Source organism: Lampetra fluviatilis, chromosome 50 (genome assembly GCF_964198595.1).
Source record: "Lampetra fluviatilis chromosome 50, kcLamFluv1.1, whole genome shotgun sequence".
NCBI lineage: Eukaryota > Metazoa > Chordata > Hyperoartia > Petromyzontiformes > Petromyzontidae > Lampetra > Lampetra fluviatilis.
This window is the reverse complement of record NC_136324.1, coordinates 169150-187119: the sequence shown is the minus strand read 5'-3', so window position 1 is coordinate 187119 and position 17970 is coordinate 169150. Positions and strand designations below refer to the sequence as shown.

Sequence of the window (17970 nt, the reverse complement as noted above, 5' to 3'; positions counted from 1 at the left end):
GATGTTAGTATTTGCAGTGTCTCTGAAGGCTTCGTGACTTCGAAGGCGACGAGCTCCAGAGTTGAGGTGCAAAGGCAGCGACGATCACGCGTCAAGCCTCGGCCGTGGGACCGCGGTCAGTGCACAATCTGAGGGTCTTCGTGACCCCGATGGGATATGGATACGGCTGAAGGAGGCATTCATGTAGGGAGGAGCAAGTCCATGCAAGGCCTTGAACACCAGCAAGGGGAAGTCTGCGAGCACAGACAGGGAGTCGGTGAAGGGACAGGAACACAGGTGTGTGTGTGTGACCCTCCAAGATGATACCAGATAGAGGTCCTCACGGTTCTGTTGACATGGGACTGAAAGGATAAAGTTTGGACACCAAGATTGTTGACCTCACGTGTTTGATGCACGTTCCAACCATCAATAACCAAGTTAAGAGGGATTTATTTGGATACCTGATGTGATGTACGAATTAAAATATGCTGTGTTTTATCATCCATTTAAAGGAAGTTTTGAGACATCCAGGTAGGTATATCTGATTGTCATCTGCGTAACAGTAATAGCTGAGCCCTTGGTGTCGTAATAAAGTTACAATGGGGCCAAATAAACAGAACAGGATGGGGCTTAATACTGATCCCTGAGGAACGCCGTGAGGAACTAAGTTGTGGATTTATAGGTGCCCATTTTGACAAATTGCATGCGGTTTGAGAGATAGGAGTTGAACCATTTCAACGTGGTGCCTGAGATCCCCATGAAGACTGGCAATCGGTTGAGTAAGATATTGAGATCAATTATGTCGACGGCTGCGCTTAGGTCAAGAAGGAGGAGAGCACTTGGAGAACCTTTATCAGCAGCAATTAGGAGATCATTAATTCTTCTTACTAAGGCTGTTTCAGTGCTATAGTGGTTGTATAGGCGACCTCTACCTTGTATGCCAAATTTCCTTAGGCGGCTGCGGAACTGCTTAGTGAGCAGCAGAAGGGCAGTGAAGAAAAATCTATTGTACCGTACTATGCTTTCATGTCTATGCTCCCCGCCTTCACCAAGATGCACTGACCGGCGTGGTGAAGTATGGGAAGATAACTGCCACCTCCCCGCACAGCGTGGGGAGACCCCCTTCCAGTCGTGGAAATACTCTACGAAAGGGCTCTACATGTGCAATTAAGTCCTCTACCCATATAAGAGTTTATCCAGATGCTTTGCATCTTCGTTACTGTTTTAATAAAAATAAATGTAAAGCAGCTTTGTACAGGTTTGCATCAGCACATTAAAACCTCTTCATTCGAGGATTTTTCTTTCGCGAAATTCGATTATTCGAAATTTTTGAATTTGAATACCTTTTCAAGTTTCACGCCGCTTTTCCCCTCGACTATTCGCAACGTGGCATCATGTCGGAGGAGTGCGTGTAACGCACACTCGACGCGCTCGCGCATAGCGCAAATGTGCGCACACATTTTTGCCATGTGCATATAGCCGTCCACTCGTTGAGGACGTGTCATAGGGACGCTGAGATCAGTGTTCTGAACTAGTTTTCAGAGGGGGGCTGCTTTCACCGATAATAGATCAGTGCGAGGGCCACCACACCACCTGCAAAAGGTGTTTTCACATTTATGTATTGTCGGGGGCCGCACGTCAGAGGCCGCACTAAAGGCCACCAGTGGCCCGCGGGCCTTGCAATGAAGAACACTGGCTTAGGTGACGCATGCGGTCATGTAAAACATACCCGACACGCTCACGCACAATGCAAATGTGCATCCTCTATATTTGTCACATTTAGAAGCTTAAATTTAAACGTAGGCTTTCGTGACCAATATTCATAAAGTGTTTTGGTTTCGGTCCTATAAATATAAAAGTGTCGCCAGAATTGTCAGATTTGTCAATTCTGGCAAATCGCCTGATGAAGCTGGTTGTATTCACTAGCAAAACGTCGTACCCAATTTTTTAATTTGTGGATTTTCTTTATTACACCGGCGGTGTGCCGAAGTTTTAACTAATTGGCACATTTTGTTTACATGACAAACCTTACTAATTGGCTTTGTTGGGTGCTGGTGGGTTTACGACACATTTATATTTACGCGATCTAACCCAAAACATTTCTTATGAATTTAGAAGCGTGTTCTCGATATGTATAAAAAGTTATTATAATGACGACTGCCTGTCCTTGTTTCTTGTAAGCGTGGAGGTGCTCACATAAAGAGTCACATGTCAGCATGGCCGTTCGCGATCTCCAACAGTGCTGCCAGCGTTTGGATGGAGAGAAAGTGACAGAACGCAAGGCAAGCTACCACAGCCCACCTGTTTCACCTGACCCGGGAGTCGGCAATCTGTGGCTCCGGAGCCGCATGCGGCTCTTTAAGGACTGCCTCATGACGTTCTCTATTAAGGACCACTGTCCCTTATTCACATGTATTGCAGCTCTTGAAATGTTGAGTTTTTTTTAACCAAATTTGAAAAATGCTTCCTGTTTTGGTTGCCGACCCCTGTCGTAACCTGATGCTCTCGCATGGCCATTAAATTTCTTCGCCCAGATTAGACGGAGCTGAAAGCCATAGAACAAAATTTGTGCTTTGGCATGCGTTGGTTATGATAAAAAAAAATTGGTCAAAATGTGCCAATTCGTTACCAACAATGTGTAAAATTGTAAAGTTGATATATTTTCGCTGTATTGTGTAGATTTCATTAGTAAAAGGTAAAGGTGCAGCCCTGCAATTGTTTGCTCTTTCCTCTGCTGGCGGCAGGGCCTCCACTAGAGTAAACTCTATAGATCCCTTCTAGAGGGTATTTACCCGACTTTTCCATGTGGGTGAGGTATCTTGGATGAGGTGGGAGTACCCACATTTTACCCCACTTATATGGTTGGTGGAAAGTACTTACTAATAAGTACTAATAGGTCAAGGGTTTCTGGCCATATCACCTGAAATGGGCCTAATTTTATCAGATCTTGGAAGCTAAGGAGAGTTGAGCCTAGATAATGCAGCAGAGGCCAGTGCAGGAATATCCATTGTTGTGCTGTATGTAGTTGTATGTTCCACATCTTTGCTCCTCCACTTTAACCTGCTCTGACCATCCTTTTGAAATATGGTTAAATAACGCTCATGACGCGCATGGACATAGGGAGGCCCTCATTCAGCGGGTTATCAACAGGACTGTACACAGAGGCCGAGCGATTCAACCAATAGATTTAGTTGCACATTTCGGTCAAACACTGCAAGCACTCGAAGTTCCACTTGGTCCTGCCAGTTGATGCCACCTGATTGGCCACGTGGCCCTGTGTTGTCTGATCGGAGCAGAAGGAGGCGGAGCGCTTCAGCAGGTTGATCGTGCTCCCTGACGTTATCGCGGAGCTGGACCGGTGCTCAGACTTGCGGCCTCCTCGTGGCCTCACCTGGGATGCTGTCTTCAAGTGAGCACTACTTTGTCTGTGCTTCCCGTTAAATGGAATGATTTAGCCACCACCTGGTTGTAATGCGTCAACAACGTATTGCAATTTTGGTGTTCCGTGTACGTCACCATCCCGCAATTAAGGCGAATACATCATTGTGACCCTTAATGTTAATGCCAGTTTCACACTTGCTTTTTATAGAATTTTCAGCTGTAGTACAGTTAACACCCAACCTACGTCTGCTCTTATAGTCTCAACAAAGTAATCTGGCTCACGAGGGCGATTGAAAATGACAATAATTGTGTTATAACAATGGTTTCATGATGACATGGACAGTGTTTATCATGAAACCATGAATCCCTAAAGCAGAGGAGGGGAACAGACAGGCTGGATATTTCTAATGAATGGCATGTGTGTTAGTGTGTGATCCATCGAAAGCTTTTGAAAATTCTATCTGTCCCTTAGAAAAGATTCCACACCCCTGTGTTAAAGCCTGTGACCCTGTTAATACGCTTCACAATCGTACAAAACACAAACACGCGGATATCTTAAGACAGAGATAACGGGGGCCGCTTGCGTGCGTCAGATTTGTGCAGCGTTACATGCAGCGGGAGACTGATGCTCTACAGACAGCGGCCTCCACTGCCTCCACCTCCACCACTGCACGCAGCAACCGGCAGGCGCGGAGCCGCGAAGTCGTCACGCTCTGCAAGCGCTTTGTGCGCATCGCCAACCGACGTGCGTGCACACACGCCTGGAGCCAATCCGCTTACTTGTCCGTCGTATACACTCCTGCTGTCAGTGCACTGCTGGATTAGGGCCTCTCCATGCAGTAGGGATTTGTGGGGGTTATTTTATCATACTTCACGCTCGTCGGTGAATGTATGTTATGTAAGTTGAACGTCTTTCACACTGTACATAGCCAACCGTGCTAATTGGAGGTGCAGGTTGGTAAAGGCAAGGAGTTTAGATGTGGGAGCATAGACTCATAGTACAACAATGTATTTGTTCCTCTGCCTTCTGCTAACGACCATATAGTATTGTCCTGCAGTTGCCTGGGGCAAACTGGTGTCCACGGTAGTCACCCATCCAATAATCATCCAGGCTCAACTTTGCTTAGCTTGCAAACTCTGACATATTTGGGTGTATTCTGGGTGATTGGTGATGAGTGATGATTTTTTTAACTGAACTTCTGGTCATCTTAATTGTGCTATTGCCCAAGTCATCTCTAAAGGAAAATTAACATCCATCTTAATATTATTGTGTTGCCTAGGTGGCATATGTCAGATAATGTGTAAATAATAATCAAATTCAAAGTGTACTTTGCTGCTCATGTGTGCAATATGTTAGTGTTCTTCCCTGTTAAGGACCAACATAAATGTCCTGGGTGTTTATTTACATCACAAAATCTAGCTGCAGATCTGGGGATGTGTCCTCAAGAGCCACTTTTGATCAAACGAGTGGGGAACCTGGAGAAAAGTAGGAACACAAGCCAAGGTGTTAGAGGGAGTCAGAACACAGTCGACAACAGCTTATTTTATCTCCTGCTGCTGCCCTGACAAATGGGAAACCTGTAAGTAATGTAGTATGTCTGGGTAGTAGATTAACACTAATATAATTTAAGAATAATGTTGAATGTTGTCATTTGTATTGGTGAGTATCGTTTTGGTTGAACCATTTAATTCAAATAAAAAAAATGCAAGGTCAAATCCCTCTGCCAGGTGGTACGCGACTCAAGTGCTCAGAGCTGGTGCGCCACGTCCTGGAAACCCTGAGCAACAAGTGCGCTCGGATGCAGTTTGGCTCCGAGTACATCATGCTGCTCATACGCGACGTTCTCTCCGTGCGACGCTACTGGTGTGAAATCACCGCGTCCACCTGGGCAGGTACGACACAATCGGAAGTGGCAGTGAGGAAGGGGCTGCTTTCACATTGCAGATGCGCAGCACCTTCCCCATGACAAGATCACCCGAAACGCGCCCAATCTTGTCATCTTTGGAAGCTAAGCAAGTCCAGCCTCTATACCGCTTTGATCGGTGACCAACATGGCATAGGGACTCCAGGGTGACGAGATGTTAACTACCTTGCCTGGTATATGGGCGGTCGTGGGTTCCATCCCGACCCTGACGCCTGTATATTTGGAGTTTGCATGTTCTCCCCGTGGTCGCTTGGATTTTTCTCTGGATCCTCCGGTTTTTGCCTCCACATTTCGAAACATGTTTAGAGTATTTGGCTGCTATAGATTTCCGCTTAATAAGTCACTTCGTTGAGCTATCATTTGTTACCAAGTCGCTTCTGAATATGAGCTATATAGCTCAGTGGGCCTACCTGGTAAAATAAAAAAAACATAGTTTGGTGGGGTAATTTGTGCACAGCAGAGGGCATAGCGGCAACATCGATTGTTGTAGTCTACTTCAGCATGATGAAGTACGGTCAAACAACCCCCGCATCCAGTAGATTGACAAAGGGCAGTGAGTGGATAGAAAGGCTGTTTCTTGACTGAAGTGTTGCACATGTACTTGTCTCTGCGGACTTGTCACCAGACCTGCAGAAGCTGTGCTGCCGATTGCTGGAGAGCAAAGAGGAACTGGACCGGGCTGTCTTGGCCCTCGCTGTGCGGTTGCTGCTCTCTGCCTGCAGCTTCCAATGCGACACACCCTATCAAGACCTCCCGTGCTTCTCTTTGCGCGCCCTGCATGCCCTGCGGTCAGCATTAAGCGCACACATCAGACGACAACATGGGTAGAAAACGATGGCCTAGTCCGTGGCACATCTCCTCATATAGCCTGCAGCCAAATGAGACCTACCACTGTGAAATGACCCACAAACTTTGTACCCTTTAATGCAGCCACTTTAGCCACACTGATTGTGATTCTTCTTCTTTCATATGGCATGGAAGCAACAGTTTCTATATATGTCATATTTGAATGTTAAGGTCTTTAACCATTCCAAGGCGGCAGTAGTTGCTGTATGGATTACAGCGATACCGCCAGGGTATGCACGGATGGCGCACTCGTCGATATGTTATCAAATTAAAACTCCAGCATGTATCTGCATCATCTTCCACTCGCACGTTTGTTCAAGGTGGTAATTCTCAAGGCTTATAGAGCCATAGACGACACCCTTAAGATTGCGATTAAAATCCAACTTTCTCCCTGCACAAAGAAGCAATCTCAGCTGGTGGCTCTGAGCCAGGAGTGAAATTCAACACTCCCATGGTGAAGGCCAGGATGATTATGGCTCATTGGTAATGCTGACACTATTCATCTTTCTTCCTCTACCCCCCACCCCCGCACATCCTATACAAATTTAATGGGCTCAGATAAGCGCACACAACTTCTTGGGAGGCAACACTATTTATTAACACCAACACGTTCCACTTAACATAGGGTGGTAACCACCGACCTGCTCTAACTAACACACACCATCACTCGCTAACACGGACTCTCAGTTACACTAGTGTGGCCCAGCCAGGTGGGCTACTGGCGGATCCGCTGACTGGAGGCTTGACTCTTCTTAAGAGGCGTTTTCACGATGCATCTTCTTTCTTGACACGAGCAGCCCCGAACCCGGTGGGAAGGCTGCTTATATGGGCCTCGGCGTGTCCGGGCCCCACCCCGGTCACGCCTTCCTTCGAGAACCCTCTCGAAGCTCCTCGGCTGTCCACGTGGCCCCCCAAGGTGCCCCCCGGGCCCCCTGCCCCCACCTTTATCCGGTCACGTGTCCAGCCAGGTTCACTCAGAGTGCCACGGCCTTACACAACCCCCGTGGCCTCACCCACGGTCTCCCGATCCGTCAACCGGCCCTGACGTCACACCTGCCTCCAGACGGGATGATGTCATGTGTGTGTGTAGACCCGTGTGGTAGTGACGCTCTCTGACGCTCCCCCGCATGGTGATGTCACACATGTGCGTGTGTGTGTGTATCCAGTAATGACACTGCAAGTCACTACACAAACATGCTGTGTGTTTGCTTCATCAAACTTTAAGGTCTACAACTAAATCTACCTGAATGCACCCAATCTTTTCACATTTCTGGTTGATACTTGGATAAGAGGCTGCCAGGTGGTCATACCAGGTGTTGTAGGATTGGGCTGCGAGGTGCCCAGGGGATGGCAGTACAGGATTTGAATCTTGATCATATCTCTGGGCTTTGAGGACTATGCCTTTATATCCATGGATTTTTTTCTGGGTACCCGAGTTTCCTCTCACCTGCCAAACACTCAAAATGGAATTAGCCAAACTTCCCAATGCAAAACTCTACTGATAGGGAGTGTTGAGATTCAGCGAGGCTCTTTCTGGATAAGGGACATTATTGTAGAAAGCATATCAAAGCAACCTTTGTATTTTAAAGCAAGACATATTAGTGTGTCTTTTATTTTACTTTTTTAAATACTTTATAACTAAGATTGACAGCATTAAGGCAATCGTTCTGTCTATAATATGGGATCTGATTATATGACATTGCAATATGAAGTTGTGTTGATATTAGGGATTCGGCCTATAAAAAATAAAATCGATCAAATTGACCAGATGCTTCCCCAACATTTGGCAATAAAAAATCAATTATGTCACATGTTGTGCATGTACCTCACCTTTTTCGATAGTGTCATCACACATGACCCCATCTTGTCATGCAGCTTAGAAGGTGACATTACACATTTCGACATCGGACAAACACGTCGGGGAAGCATTGCAAAATTCACGCTCGTTCGTGACTTTTCTTCTCTGCTTGAAGTTGCCATCCGTGGGTTTCGCACTAGCGTAGACACGAGCGCTCGCCGGACGTTCTGGAACGCACCGCGACAGCGGTGACCGCCTTCCTGCGTGCCGCCGGCGCCAACGACGGGCGGCGGCGGCTGCTGTGCCGCGTGGGCGAGGAGTCGGGCGCCGCGCTGCTCTACGTGTGGCTCAACACGCGGCCCTGCAGCTCTGCCAAGCGCGTCCTCTGGGAGTTCTTCCTGTTGCAGATGAGCGCCCACCACCCACGCGGGGCACGCCACGCTCACCACGGTGTGTCCCCATTGGCTTCCCCGGATGTTTAATGAACATTTCGCTAGTTCGCAGAGAATTAATAGTTGTGCCCATCCCCAAATTGACCAACACAGTTAAATCCATCCTCGCTGTAATGAGCATTGCAGAGGGTCTTTACAGATTCCATTGGATCTATGTGAATTGAATTTGGTCTTTGTGATGCTGGCGGGTCTGTTGTAAGGATCTTACTGGGACTATATTGATCCGAGTTGATCTCCGCACGTTCCATTGGTTTTAATTGGTTTGCTTTTAGACACAACTTTAAAAAAAACACATTGCATTATATATATAAAATTATCAAAAAAATGTATCTTAAAATACTAACGTACCATACTCTTTGGTTCTTTCGGTAAAGTCACGTAGGTAGAAAAATAAAAGAAATAATATTTCACGACGTTTCGATCGCAACACAAGCAATCGTCATCAGGGGGGACAACCACAGCTTTTTTTTCTTGATATGGTTGTCCCACCTGATGACGATTGCTTTTGTTGCGATCGAAACGTCGCGATCTATTATTATTCTACCTACGTGACTTTACCGAAAGAACCAAAGAGTATGGATTCCTGCAGTCACGAAAGCTTCAAATCAATATTAACGTACCACCAAAGATCAATTCATGTAGTATATATAGCAACTTCTGTTGTCAAATCCTTCACCACCACACCTCAAACGGCACCGGCTTAATCATGCAGATGTCTCATTCAGAGCCGCCGTCCCCACTTCACCCCGCTCTACCCTGCTCCACCCCGATCTGCTTCACCCCGCTCCGCTCCACCCTGCTCCACCCCACTCCGCTCCACCCTGCTCCACCCCGCTCCACCCCAATCTCGCCCTAACCCACTCCAACCCGCTCCACCTCGCTCCACTCCAGCCCACTCCACCCTGCCCCAATCTGCTATGCCCCAACCTGCTATGCCCCAACCTGCTATGCCCCGCTCCACTCTACCCCTCTCCACTCTACCCCGCTCTACCCTACTCCACCGCGCTCCACCCCGCTCTAACCCGCTCCACCCCGCTCCAGCATGCTCTGTCCCACCCCGCTCTATTCCACCCCGCTCCACCCCGCTCTGCTCCACTCCATTCCACTCCACCCCACTCCACTCCAACCTGCTCCAACCTGCTCCACCCCGCTCCGCTCTGCTCCACCCCGCTCCGCCCCACCCCGCTCCACCCTGCTCCACTTCGCTTTGCTCCACCCTCCACCACTCCACCCCGCTCCAACCTGCCCCACCCTGCTCCACCCCGCTCCAACCTGCCCCACCCTGCTCCACCCCACTCCAACCCACCCCACCCCGCTCTGCCCCACTCCACCCCACTGCACTCCGTTCCACCTTGCTCTGCTCCACTCTGCTCTGCCCCGCTCCAACCCGCCGTAGGTGCACTTGCGGGCGACATCGCCGCTTGGCATCGCGTGCTGGCCCAGCTGTACGACGCGGTGTGCTCGGAGCTGAAGGAGATGGGAGGTCGCATCCGCTTCTCGGGCCCTGGGCGGCCTGCTCGGTCCGCGCCCTCCCTCCCGCCAGCCTTCGCTGACCTTGCCGCTCACGTCTGCCATCAGGTGTCCCCTGCGTTAGCCCACCAGCCACGGGGATTGGTCGGTTCTGTTTGGGATTGAAAATTCTACCAGACTCTACAGGGAGCAGTATCTTCCATGGGCTGAAATCTTAGCGTAAATCCTTCTTGTTTTATACATATTCTTCCTGTTTGTTTTCCTGTTCCGTGGATGTTTAATATCACGTAACTTTTTTTCCCCCAAATAATATTCTCTAAACATACAATATTATCGTTCTTGAGGAAACATTTTCTCGTAAAACTGCCACCGTAACCTTGCTATCACACATATTTTATATCTAGGGATAAAGTAATTCAAGAAAATAATTGTTATTCTTTGGGTCTTTCGGTAAAGTCACGTAGGTGGTTCAAGGAAAATAACAAAAAACTACGACGTTTCGATCACAACACAAGCGATCGTTATCAGGAGGAAAGCTGCTGAATGCAGACTGTTTGTATAGGGTATAGTAATCTTAGGTTCATAAACAAAGTGGGCGGGGCTAGTGATGTTAATGTGAGAAATTAGCATGTTAATGTGAGATCAGAGCGCGGCGACGAGTGCGTGGGTGGCTATGTTAATGTGAGAGATACGCTGGCCTCTCCGTGCAGCAGCCAACGCCGCAGCTTGTGTTGCCCACGAGGTGGCGCTATGCCCAGTCCTCTGACACAGACACGCTATCTTCCCATTCAACTCGTTGACACTGACATGCCAATCTCTCCCATTAACGCAGCTTCTGTGCGTGCGGCGACGGCACTCCTTTCCATCTATGACCCCGCCTACTTACCCTTGGTTGACACCCACCTCAAACCTATATATTACCTCGTGTTGCAGCAGCCCTTTCTTGTTCAGCAGTTCTACCGCTGTAACTTTCTACCTGATGACGATTGCTTGTGTTGCGATCGAAACCTCGTGATTTATTATTTATTTCTCTACCAACGTGACTTTACCGAAAGAACCAAAGAGTTTGGATTCCTGCAGTCACGAAAACTTCAAATCAAGCCAGTTATGACTTAAACTGGTTGATAACGTCCTTCCAATGATTGCCAAGTTTGTACCTATCTTCTCGGTTGAAATTGTGTCTGTGTCTATATATATTGTTGATTATGATCAACAATACTTAGAACTGCTTTTTGTATTTAGTTAGTTGTCCTTCCCTCCAATTTGAATGGTTGGCAACGTACGTTGCGAACAAAGTTCAACATGCCACATAATACTTGGTCACTTCGAGTGGACAACTCTTACCCAACACCGAAAGGTTGCTCTTTCATGCATTGTCCAGAGTGGTTCGCTGCATGTCATCCGGCGTGTATTTACAAATGGCATGTCTCTGGTCTGGCAGCTGTTCAACTCGGAGACAAACGTTCTGGAAATGATTGAAGCCGGTGGCGGTGACAGTGGCGGCAACGGTGTTGCTACCAGTGGTGACAGGGGCCACGCGAACAGCGGCGTCGCTTCTGGGGGCAGTGACGGCACTCTCTCGGGAGCGAGCCGTCGACGGGGAAGCTCGTGGGACACGCGTGACGTGGCGAGCAAGAGGCGCAGGGTGGACCTGGGCTGGGAGGCGCTGAGGGAAACTTTGCTCAAGTCACAGGTCGATGGGGAAGTCCTGCCCTGGTGGGAATTCTTTCATTTTTGTTTTACTTAAATAAGGAGATGGATGCTCTCGGCGTGCGATGGTTATCATACTGGATGTAAATCCAGACGTTGCCTGTTCATTTTTCTGGTGCAGCAGTTGCAACAGTGGTGCATGTTTTTTAAATTTTCCACTGTCTTAATCAACACAGCAGAATAAATGTATACACCACATTTGCTCATTAGGTCGTGTGTGGTGGGATGACGTGAGGCTATCCTCACCTCTTCAAAGATGTCCGGTCAGCGTGGATGAGTAGGCCAATATACCCTTTTGGAGGGCTCCCTACAGTGTAGAATCTTCCACCAGCAGTGGAGTGAGAAAGTAATTGCCTTGGCTGGGTGTAACTGCTGTGGTAAAGCAGCCATGTGGTGGTGGGGTCAGTGGATCTCGCAGAGATGTCGCCGTGTGTGTGTGTGAGAGACTGTCACCTGCATGGCAAACAGAGTTATGTTTTACTCGAGTTCAACTACTGTCCAGGGTTAATTCATTAGATTTTGATTTCAAATTGCCAGTCCAAAGTGAGCTCATCCCCTGTGTTGTCATCGTCAGCAGTGGAATCGATATCACCATGATTGCCATCATTATCATACTTCTGGGGTTATTACAATTAATACAGTCTGGTGTATGGGAATATGGTATATATACTGCTGGCTCAGGACTATCATTACAAAACATAAACAAGTATAGAAGCTATCTTTTCTGTCTGTGGCTTTAGGTTGGAGATCATGAACCGTCTCTTGGACAGGCACCCCGACAGCCTGCCGAGGAGTGAGCTGGTTGCCACGGTAACCACTCTAAATCGGCTGCAGGCCTCCCGGCGTCGCCAAGGAGATGACCGGACACGGCTGTCCTTGCTGTGCCTGAACCAGTTTGCCAAAATACAGCCGGTGGTGAGTTCCCATTCGTGCCAGAGATTGTAAAAAAAAAGCATGTTACTCTGTGTGGTCTTCCAGGTTATCCTCGTATTGAGAGTTTTCTCTCAAGCTTTCATCATACACACACCTGCTTCGATTCCTGCCTACTGCTATTGTAATTGTAGTCCTCTTAGCCACCAGGCCACCTTGGCCAGAGACGTTTGAACAAGGAAGCCACACCGAATCTAATGTATGCCAAACCTCTTTTGCACCGTACGTAGCCAACCCTGTGAATCGGAGGTGTGGATAAAGGACAAAAAAACTAAACACAAAAAGAAGTTATAAATAAATTAGTTTTAAATCTAGATTTAAAAGTGCATAGCTCCAGTGGCTTCCCAATGCCACGTAATCAGACTTTAACGGGCCACCTTTCAGTTTCATGTATTAGGTAGAGGCCTGTGAACATCTTCAAGTGACTACATTCTGTGGAGTACCGCCTCTTTTTGGGCGATTTCCCTCCGGCTGAGAATCGCCCCGAGTGGTCCCATAGACTTACATTCAAAGATGTTTTTTTTCGAACGGGGGACGCTGCAATGCATTCTCTATGGCTTCCGGGAGGGCTCGCACTAACGTGCTTAAGTCATCATACGTAAGCACGTTTCATCCAACAAAATTATTTGTCGCCACCTAGTGGAATCTTTAATAAAAGAAACATGAGTGGATTGTATTAATAGTCAGTATAGAAACAAACAAGATGTATTGTAAGAGTCACTTTATTTTTCATTAATATTAAAGAAGTGAAGTTGCCTTTACATGCTTAAACTGTTAATTTATCCTTTGCATGGGTGGACCTTATCCTTATCAATCATCCAGACATTTGCCCCCCCTGAGAGATTTTGCAGGAGCCGCCACTGACCATAAGACAATTTCGATTAAAGTTATCAGGCTAACACTGTACTTCAACAAACAAACATGGCTACATACGTTTTGGAAATCGCCAAAATAAAGCTATAAAAACAATGTAACAGTGATCATAGGAACTGTGATTCAAATTTAACAATAAGCGATATACATAACGTGTACGACCAAACTTTGCAGCCATAGCTGTATCAGCAGGAGTATCAACATTTTTCAATGCACCTTTAAAGATCAGCACACTATAACATGCCTCCGACAGCTTCCAAATCGTTCCCGCGTGTCCATTTGCGCTTCCTCCTGCCCAGGATGTGGGTGTGGAGGAGCGCCGTGTGTGGCGCACGTCGTGGTCGCTCGCACTGCGCTCGCTCCCTTCGGCGCCCGCGTGTGAGACCCGCGCGCTCGCTCTGCTCTCGACGCTGCTGCAGCGCGGACTCGTGCCCCCCGAGCCGGACGCCTGGCGTGCCCTGCTCACCTGCCGGCCCTCGCGGTGAGACCCTGACTTACCCCCCCCCACCCCCCGAAACCTTTCCCACCACAGCATGCCGCAACTGCTCGACACGGTCATCGCAATCGCCGTCCAGACCACCACAACCACCAGAGCTGGCAAGCGCAGATTCATCATCGCCATCACATTTCGTCATTTCTTACCAATTTCCTCTTTCTTGTGCTAATATGTTCAAGTAGTGCACATCTTCCTGGCACCAATCTCTCCGTGTCGTCAAAGCATTCTATGTTAGGTCTTATTCTCTTTCTGTTTCCTTTCATTTTCCGAACAATACACTTTTCATTTTCCTGTTGTCCATCTTTACACGTGTGCGTCCGTACAAATCAGAGGTGCGGGAGAAGGACAACAAACTAAGCACAGATTATGGCGTCCTAAATCATTTGTTTTGTCTTAATTGGATTGCGTACCTCATTAGGAATCTTGCCTTGTGACCAGATTGCCTGGAATGCACCTGGTCTTTTCAGTTCTTGGCAGTTAAGCAGGTTGAGACTGGTTTATGCTTGGAAAGATGACCACCAAACACAAACAGGTTGTAATGGGATTGTGAAGCTCGGGGTGCCGCGGTGGCGACATCCACTACCTCGCCTGGTATACAGCTCGTGGATTCGATCTTGACCGTGAAGCCTGTATATTTTGGAGTTTGCATGTTCTCGCTGTGGTTGCGTGGATTTTTATCCGGGCCCTCTGGTTTTCCCTCCTCATTTAGAAACATGCGTTTAGAATATGTGGCTGCTATACAACTACCACATGATGAGCCACTTGATTCGGCTATCATTTGTGGCCAGGTGGCTTCTGAATAAGAGTTATAGATCTCAGTGGGCCTTAGCTGTTAAAATAAAAATAGTAGTAGTAATGTGGTGGGCAGTAAAGGGGCAGGGCAGCAAACTCCATTGTTGCACTTTACTATTGTAGTGACATGGAATGGGTCACTACGGCGTTTTGCGCTGGCTGCTGGCAAAAATGGGTTCGGCTGCCATGGCAACCCTGTCGGCCAGCAGGTGAGGGGGTAGGCGGGAGGAAGGGATGTGGGGAGAAGGGGACGCAGGGGGTGCGGGAGAAGCCCGGGAACCTTCTAGGAGGTCCTAGAAGGGGGGCGTAGCCAAGGGGGAGCGAGGCTGCAGCGTTGTGGGTCAGGCAGCCTGTTGCTGTCCTGACCTAAGTATCGTGTTCCCTGTGCCTGTGAAGATTTTAATCAACAGAGTGCCTCCCATTTTAGTGTCTGCGAAGTGCGTCACTACACTATTATGCTTCTACATCTATGCTCATCTTCGCGAACCTGAACTGAGCAGTGTGGTGAAGTATGGTAAAACAAGCCAGGTGGGGGTGGTGCATACTGTAATCCAGTACTGTGGAGGCGACGGATGGACGTCGAGGTGCCATATCCTGGCTCACCAAGAGAAGGCGATACAGCAAGTGAACTAATCACCATCTGTTTCCATCAGTATGGCGATAGTGTTGCCCTCTCGCATGTGAGTTTTTTCCGGGTTCCCCCGGAATGTGTATAAACAGCTTATTAATTGGCTGAAAACATCTTAAAATAAAAACACAATGCAGGACCCTCCTGAAAAAGAGTCCAATGACTCGGTGTAGCTTTCCTGGTTAAGTAAGTAAATCGATAATACATTATCCAAATGTCATGTGCAGGCGTCGGGAGGTTCTCATCCTAAAGGGATGCAGATGTACATGAAGTTTTGTGACTCAATGTATTTCCAATTTTTGGCTCTCATTAGATCGACTACTGTGGGTTGATCTGTGCGTGAGTGCAGCCATTGAACACCAGCCGCGATGACCCCCAAACTGTCGAATCGCCATCACTGACTCCGTATGTGCACGATCGCGTGCATTGTTTTCCAGCTCTGCGGTGGAGCTCCTGCTCCGGCTCGTGTCACGGCAGATGGTGCCGGCAGAGGGCGGCACGGCGGCGGTGGCGGCGCTGGCTGCCAGTTGGCAGCCGGGCTTGGTATCGGACGGCAGCGAAAGCACCTCCCAGGAGAGCGCCGAAGAGGCGGCGTGGACGGAGGGCGACAGGCGGGACCCCACGCTCCGCCGCAGCCTCATGGCATGGCTGCTGGCGAGGCAGAGCTCTCCGAGCGAGGACGGCACCGAGAAGATCGAGCCTCCAGCTGTCTTGCAAGGGTGAGGGCAGAAAGGAACCACGTGTCAACCTTGGTGCTGCTGCTGCTGTTGTTGGCTTTATTGATGTCAAAGGAATCTTGAGGAATTAAAAACATAAATATGTAACTTATAGCCATCTTGTAAAATAAATGATTGGTTTTGTTTGTGTTCTCTCCACCTTTTGTTCCCAGAGATTTTCCCCCTTTCCTGGTGTCCCGTGCGCTCGTTTGCCTGACTCTAAAGGATAACCGGGCTGCAGCTCGGACGATCTTCTCTGATACGGATTTCAGGCACGTGTTTAACATAATTCGCCACTCGACCAGCATACCGAATATTCCGATAGTAGCTCTGTTAATTTCTGCAGGGTGTTATTATGAACAAAAGTTGATTGCAATAACACTGACTTCACTCAAGGTAGTGCTCAAGTGGCATCACTCTTTTGCCGTTTTGAATTCACAACAGTTGTGCTGCAGTGATGAGCATTGTCCATCTTCAAAAATGTGAGCTGTTGAGCTTGTGTGCCTGCATACCTGACTCTAAGATTGTTGTAGCTCACAGTCCTCCCCATTTGAATCCTCACTTCTCAGCAACGAAGACAACACCTACTACCCTCGTGACGAAGGCCTGGCACAAATGGAGGAGCTCTTCCTTCTGTCCACCTTCGAGGTCTCCGACCCCGAGCCTACACTGCCTGGCCACGCAAATGCCACGCACTTGAGCACGGCATCCATACACACTGGGGTCATGGCCGGATCAAAGGTCATGACCCCTGTGAGATTCATCCTCGAGGAAAAGGTGGTGGCGTTCGCCGAAAGCCTCATTGGAGGCCAGGACGTCCAGGTGAGTCGCTGTCTGTTTCCTGTCTCTCTGATTCTCTGATTTTTTTTTTATTTATCTGTCTTTCTCCCTCTGTTTTCCTCTGTTTCTATTTCGCTTTGATCTGTCTTGCTCTGCTTGGCTCTTGCGCGTTCCCTGTCATTCTGTGTGTGTGTACAAATCTCCATCTTTTACATTGATAACCACATTTTGAATATCACATAGTAAAGATTGCGATTGGAAATGGCAGTGTCAAATGAGAGGCTCGTAGACACATGTGCGAGATGGGGTCACTGTGTTTATGCCTATCCAGCCGGTGCCTCCAGAGTGTCTGGCTCGTGGTGCTGCCTTGCTCTGTGGATTGGTGGCTGGGTTCCGACTGGTGGGGGCGGACGCTGATGATGCTGGCAGAAAAAGTGTGCTACTTGAGAAAGCTAAGGTATGAGCATCCACCACCTTTGTCCTGGCCTATGATGATCATGTGAATAACAGCTGAACTATCTGATTACTTTACCAATGATCAACTCTAACTTAGTCATGAGCTCACATTCCATTTATGAGTTGACTTCGTCCACCCTTTTTTCCAAGATCATTAACAAATAGGAAGTCAATATTGGTTGTTTTTGGAAATACTAGTCCTTGCCAGAGAAGATGAAGTTCATAATATTGCCTTGTGGCTGTCAACTGAGACATGCAATCCAGATTGCTTGCCTGAGTGTGGGGTTTATTGTTTATTTGTATCCTTTGTCACCACTTATATCCACAGCTGCTGATGCGGTCGGTGGGTGAGTTCGTCAGCACCAATGTAAGCAAGGCGACCGAGAGCCATGTGGCGTGCGCGATCAAGGCTCTCGTGGCGTCGTGCACTTCCGCTGTTGGAGCCCTGGACTCCACACAGGTTCGGGTGACTCGTGACTCCTTGGAAGAGCATTCTTCCACACATGTCATGCCATCATAGACAATAGCGTTAGTCTCGTTGTCTCACCCAATGACAGGTGGATTGCTTAGCTTGACAATGTGAACCATCAGTAGGATTTGGACTAATATTTTGAATTTTTATTTAACACTTTACTGAAGTGTTATAGAAGAACTGATATCAGGAAGCCATTCAGACCAATTTTGTTGATGCCACCACTCCTTTCCATTGCTGGCTTTATCTGCTATACCTTGTAACTA

At 48.1% G+C, this 17970-nt stretch overlaps 1 protein-coding gene across 1 annotated transcript in view; it reads left to right on the top strand.

The window, feature by feature from the left end:
• Positions 1-17970, top strand: part of ATM (ATM serine/threonine kinase) — a 77516-nt gene that overhangs the window by 661 nt on the left and 58885 nt on the right. Inside the window, exons 2-16 of the mRNA XM_078878163.1 lie at positions 2161-2261; positions 3276-3388; positions 3954-4105; positions 5089-5253; positions 5911-6073; positions 8135-8379; positions 9778-9959; positions 11293-11567; positions 12302-12476; positions 13664-13845; positions 15718-15999; positions 16170-16268; positions 16566-16818; positions 17108-17233; positions 17561-17692. Of these exons, the coding sequence (XP_078734289.1) occupies positions 2196-2261; positions 3276-3388; positions 3954-4105; positions 5089-5253; positions 5911-6073; positions 8135-8379; positions 9778-9959; positions 11293-11567; positions 12302-12476; positions 13664-13845; positions 15718-15999; positions 16170-16268; positions 16566-16818; positions 17108-17233; positions 17561-17692 (2610 nt within the window). The 5' untranslated portion in view covers positions 2161-2195. The remainder of the gene's footprint in view (positions 1-2160; positions 2262-3275; positions 3389-3953; positions 4106-5088; positions 5254-5910; positions 6074-8134; positions 8380-9777; positions 9960-11292; positions 11568-12301; positions 12477-13663; positions 13846-15717; positions 16000-16169; positions 16269-16565; positions 16819-17107; positions 17234-17560; positions 17693-17970) is intronic.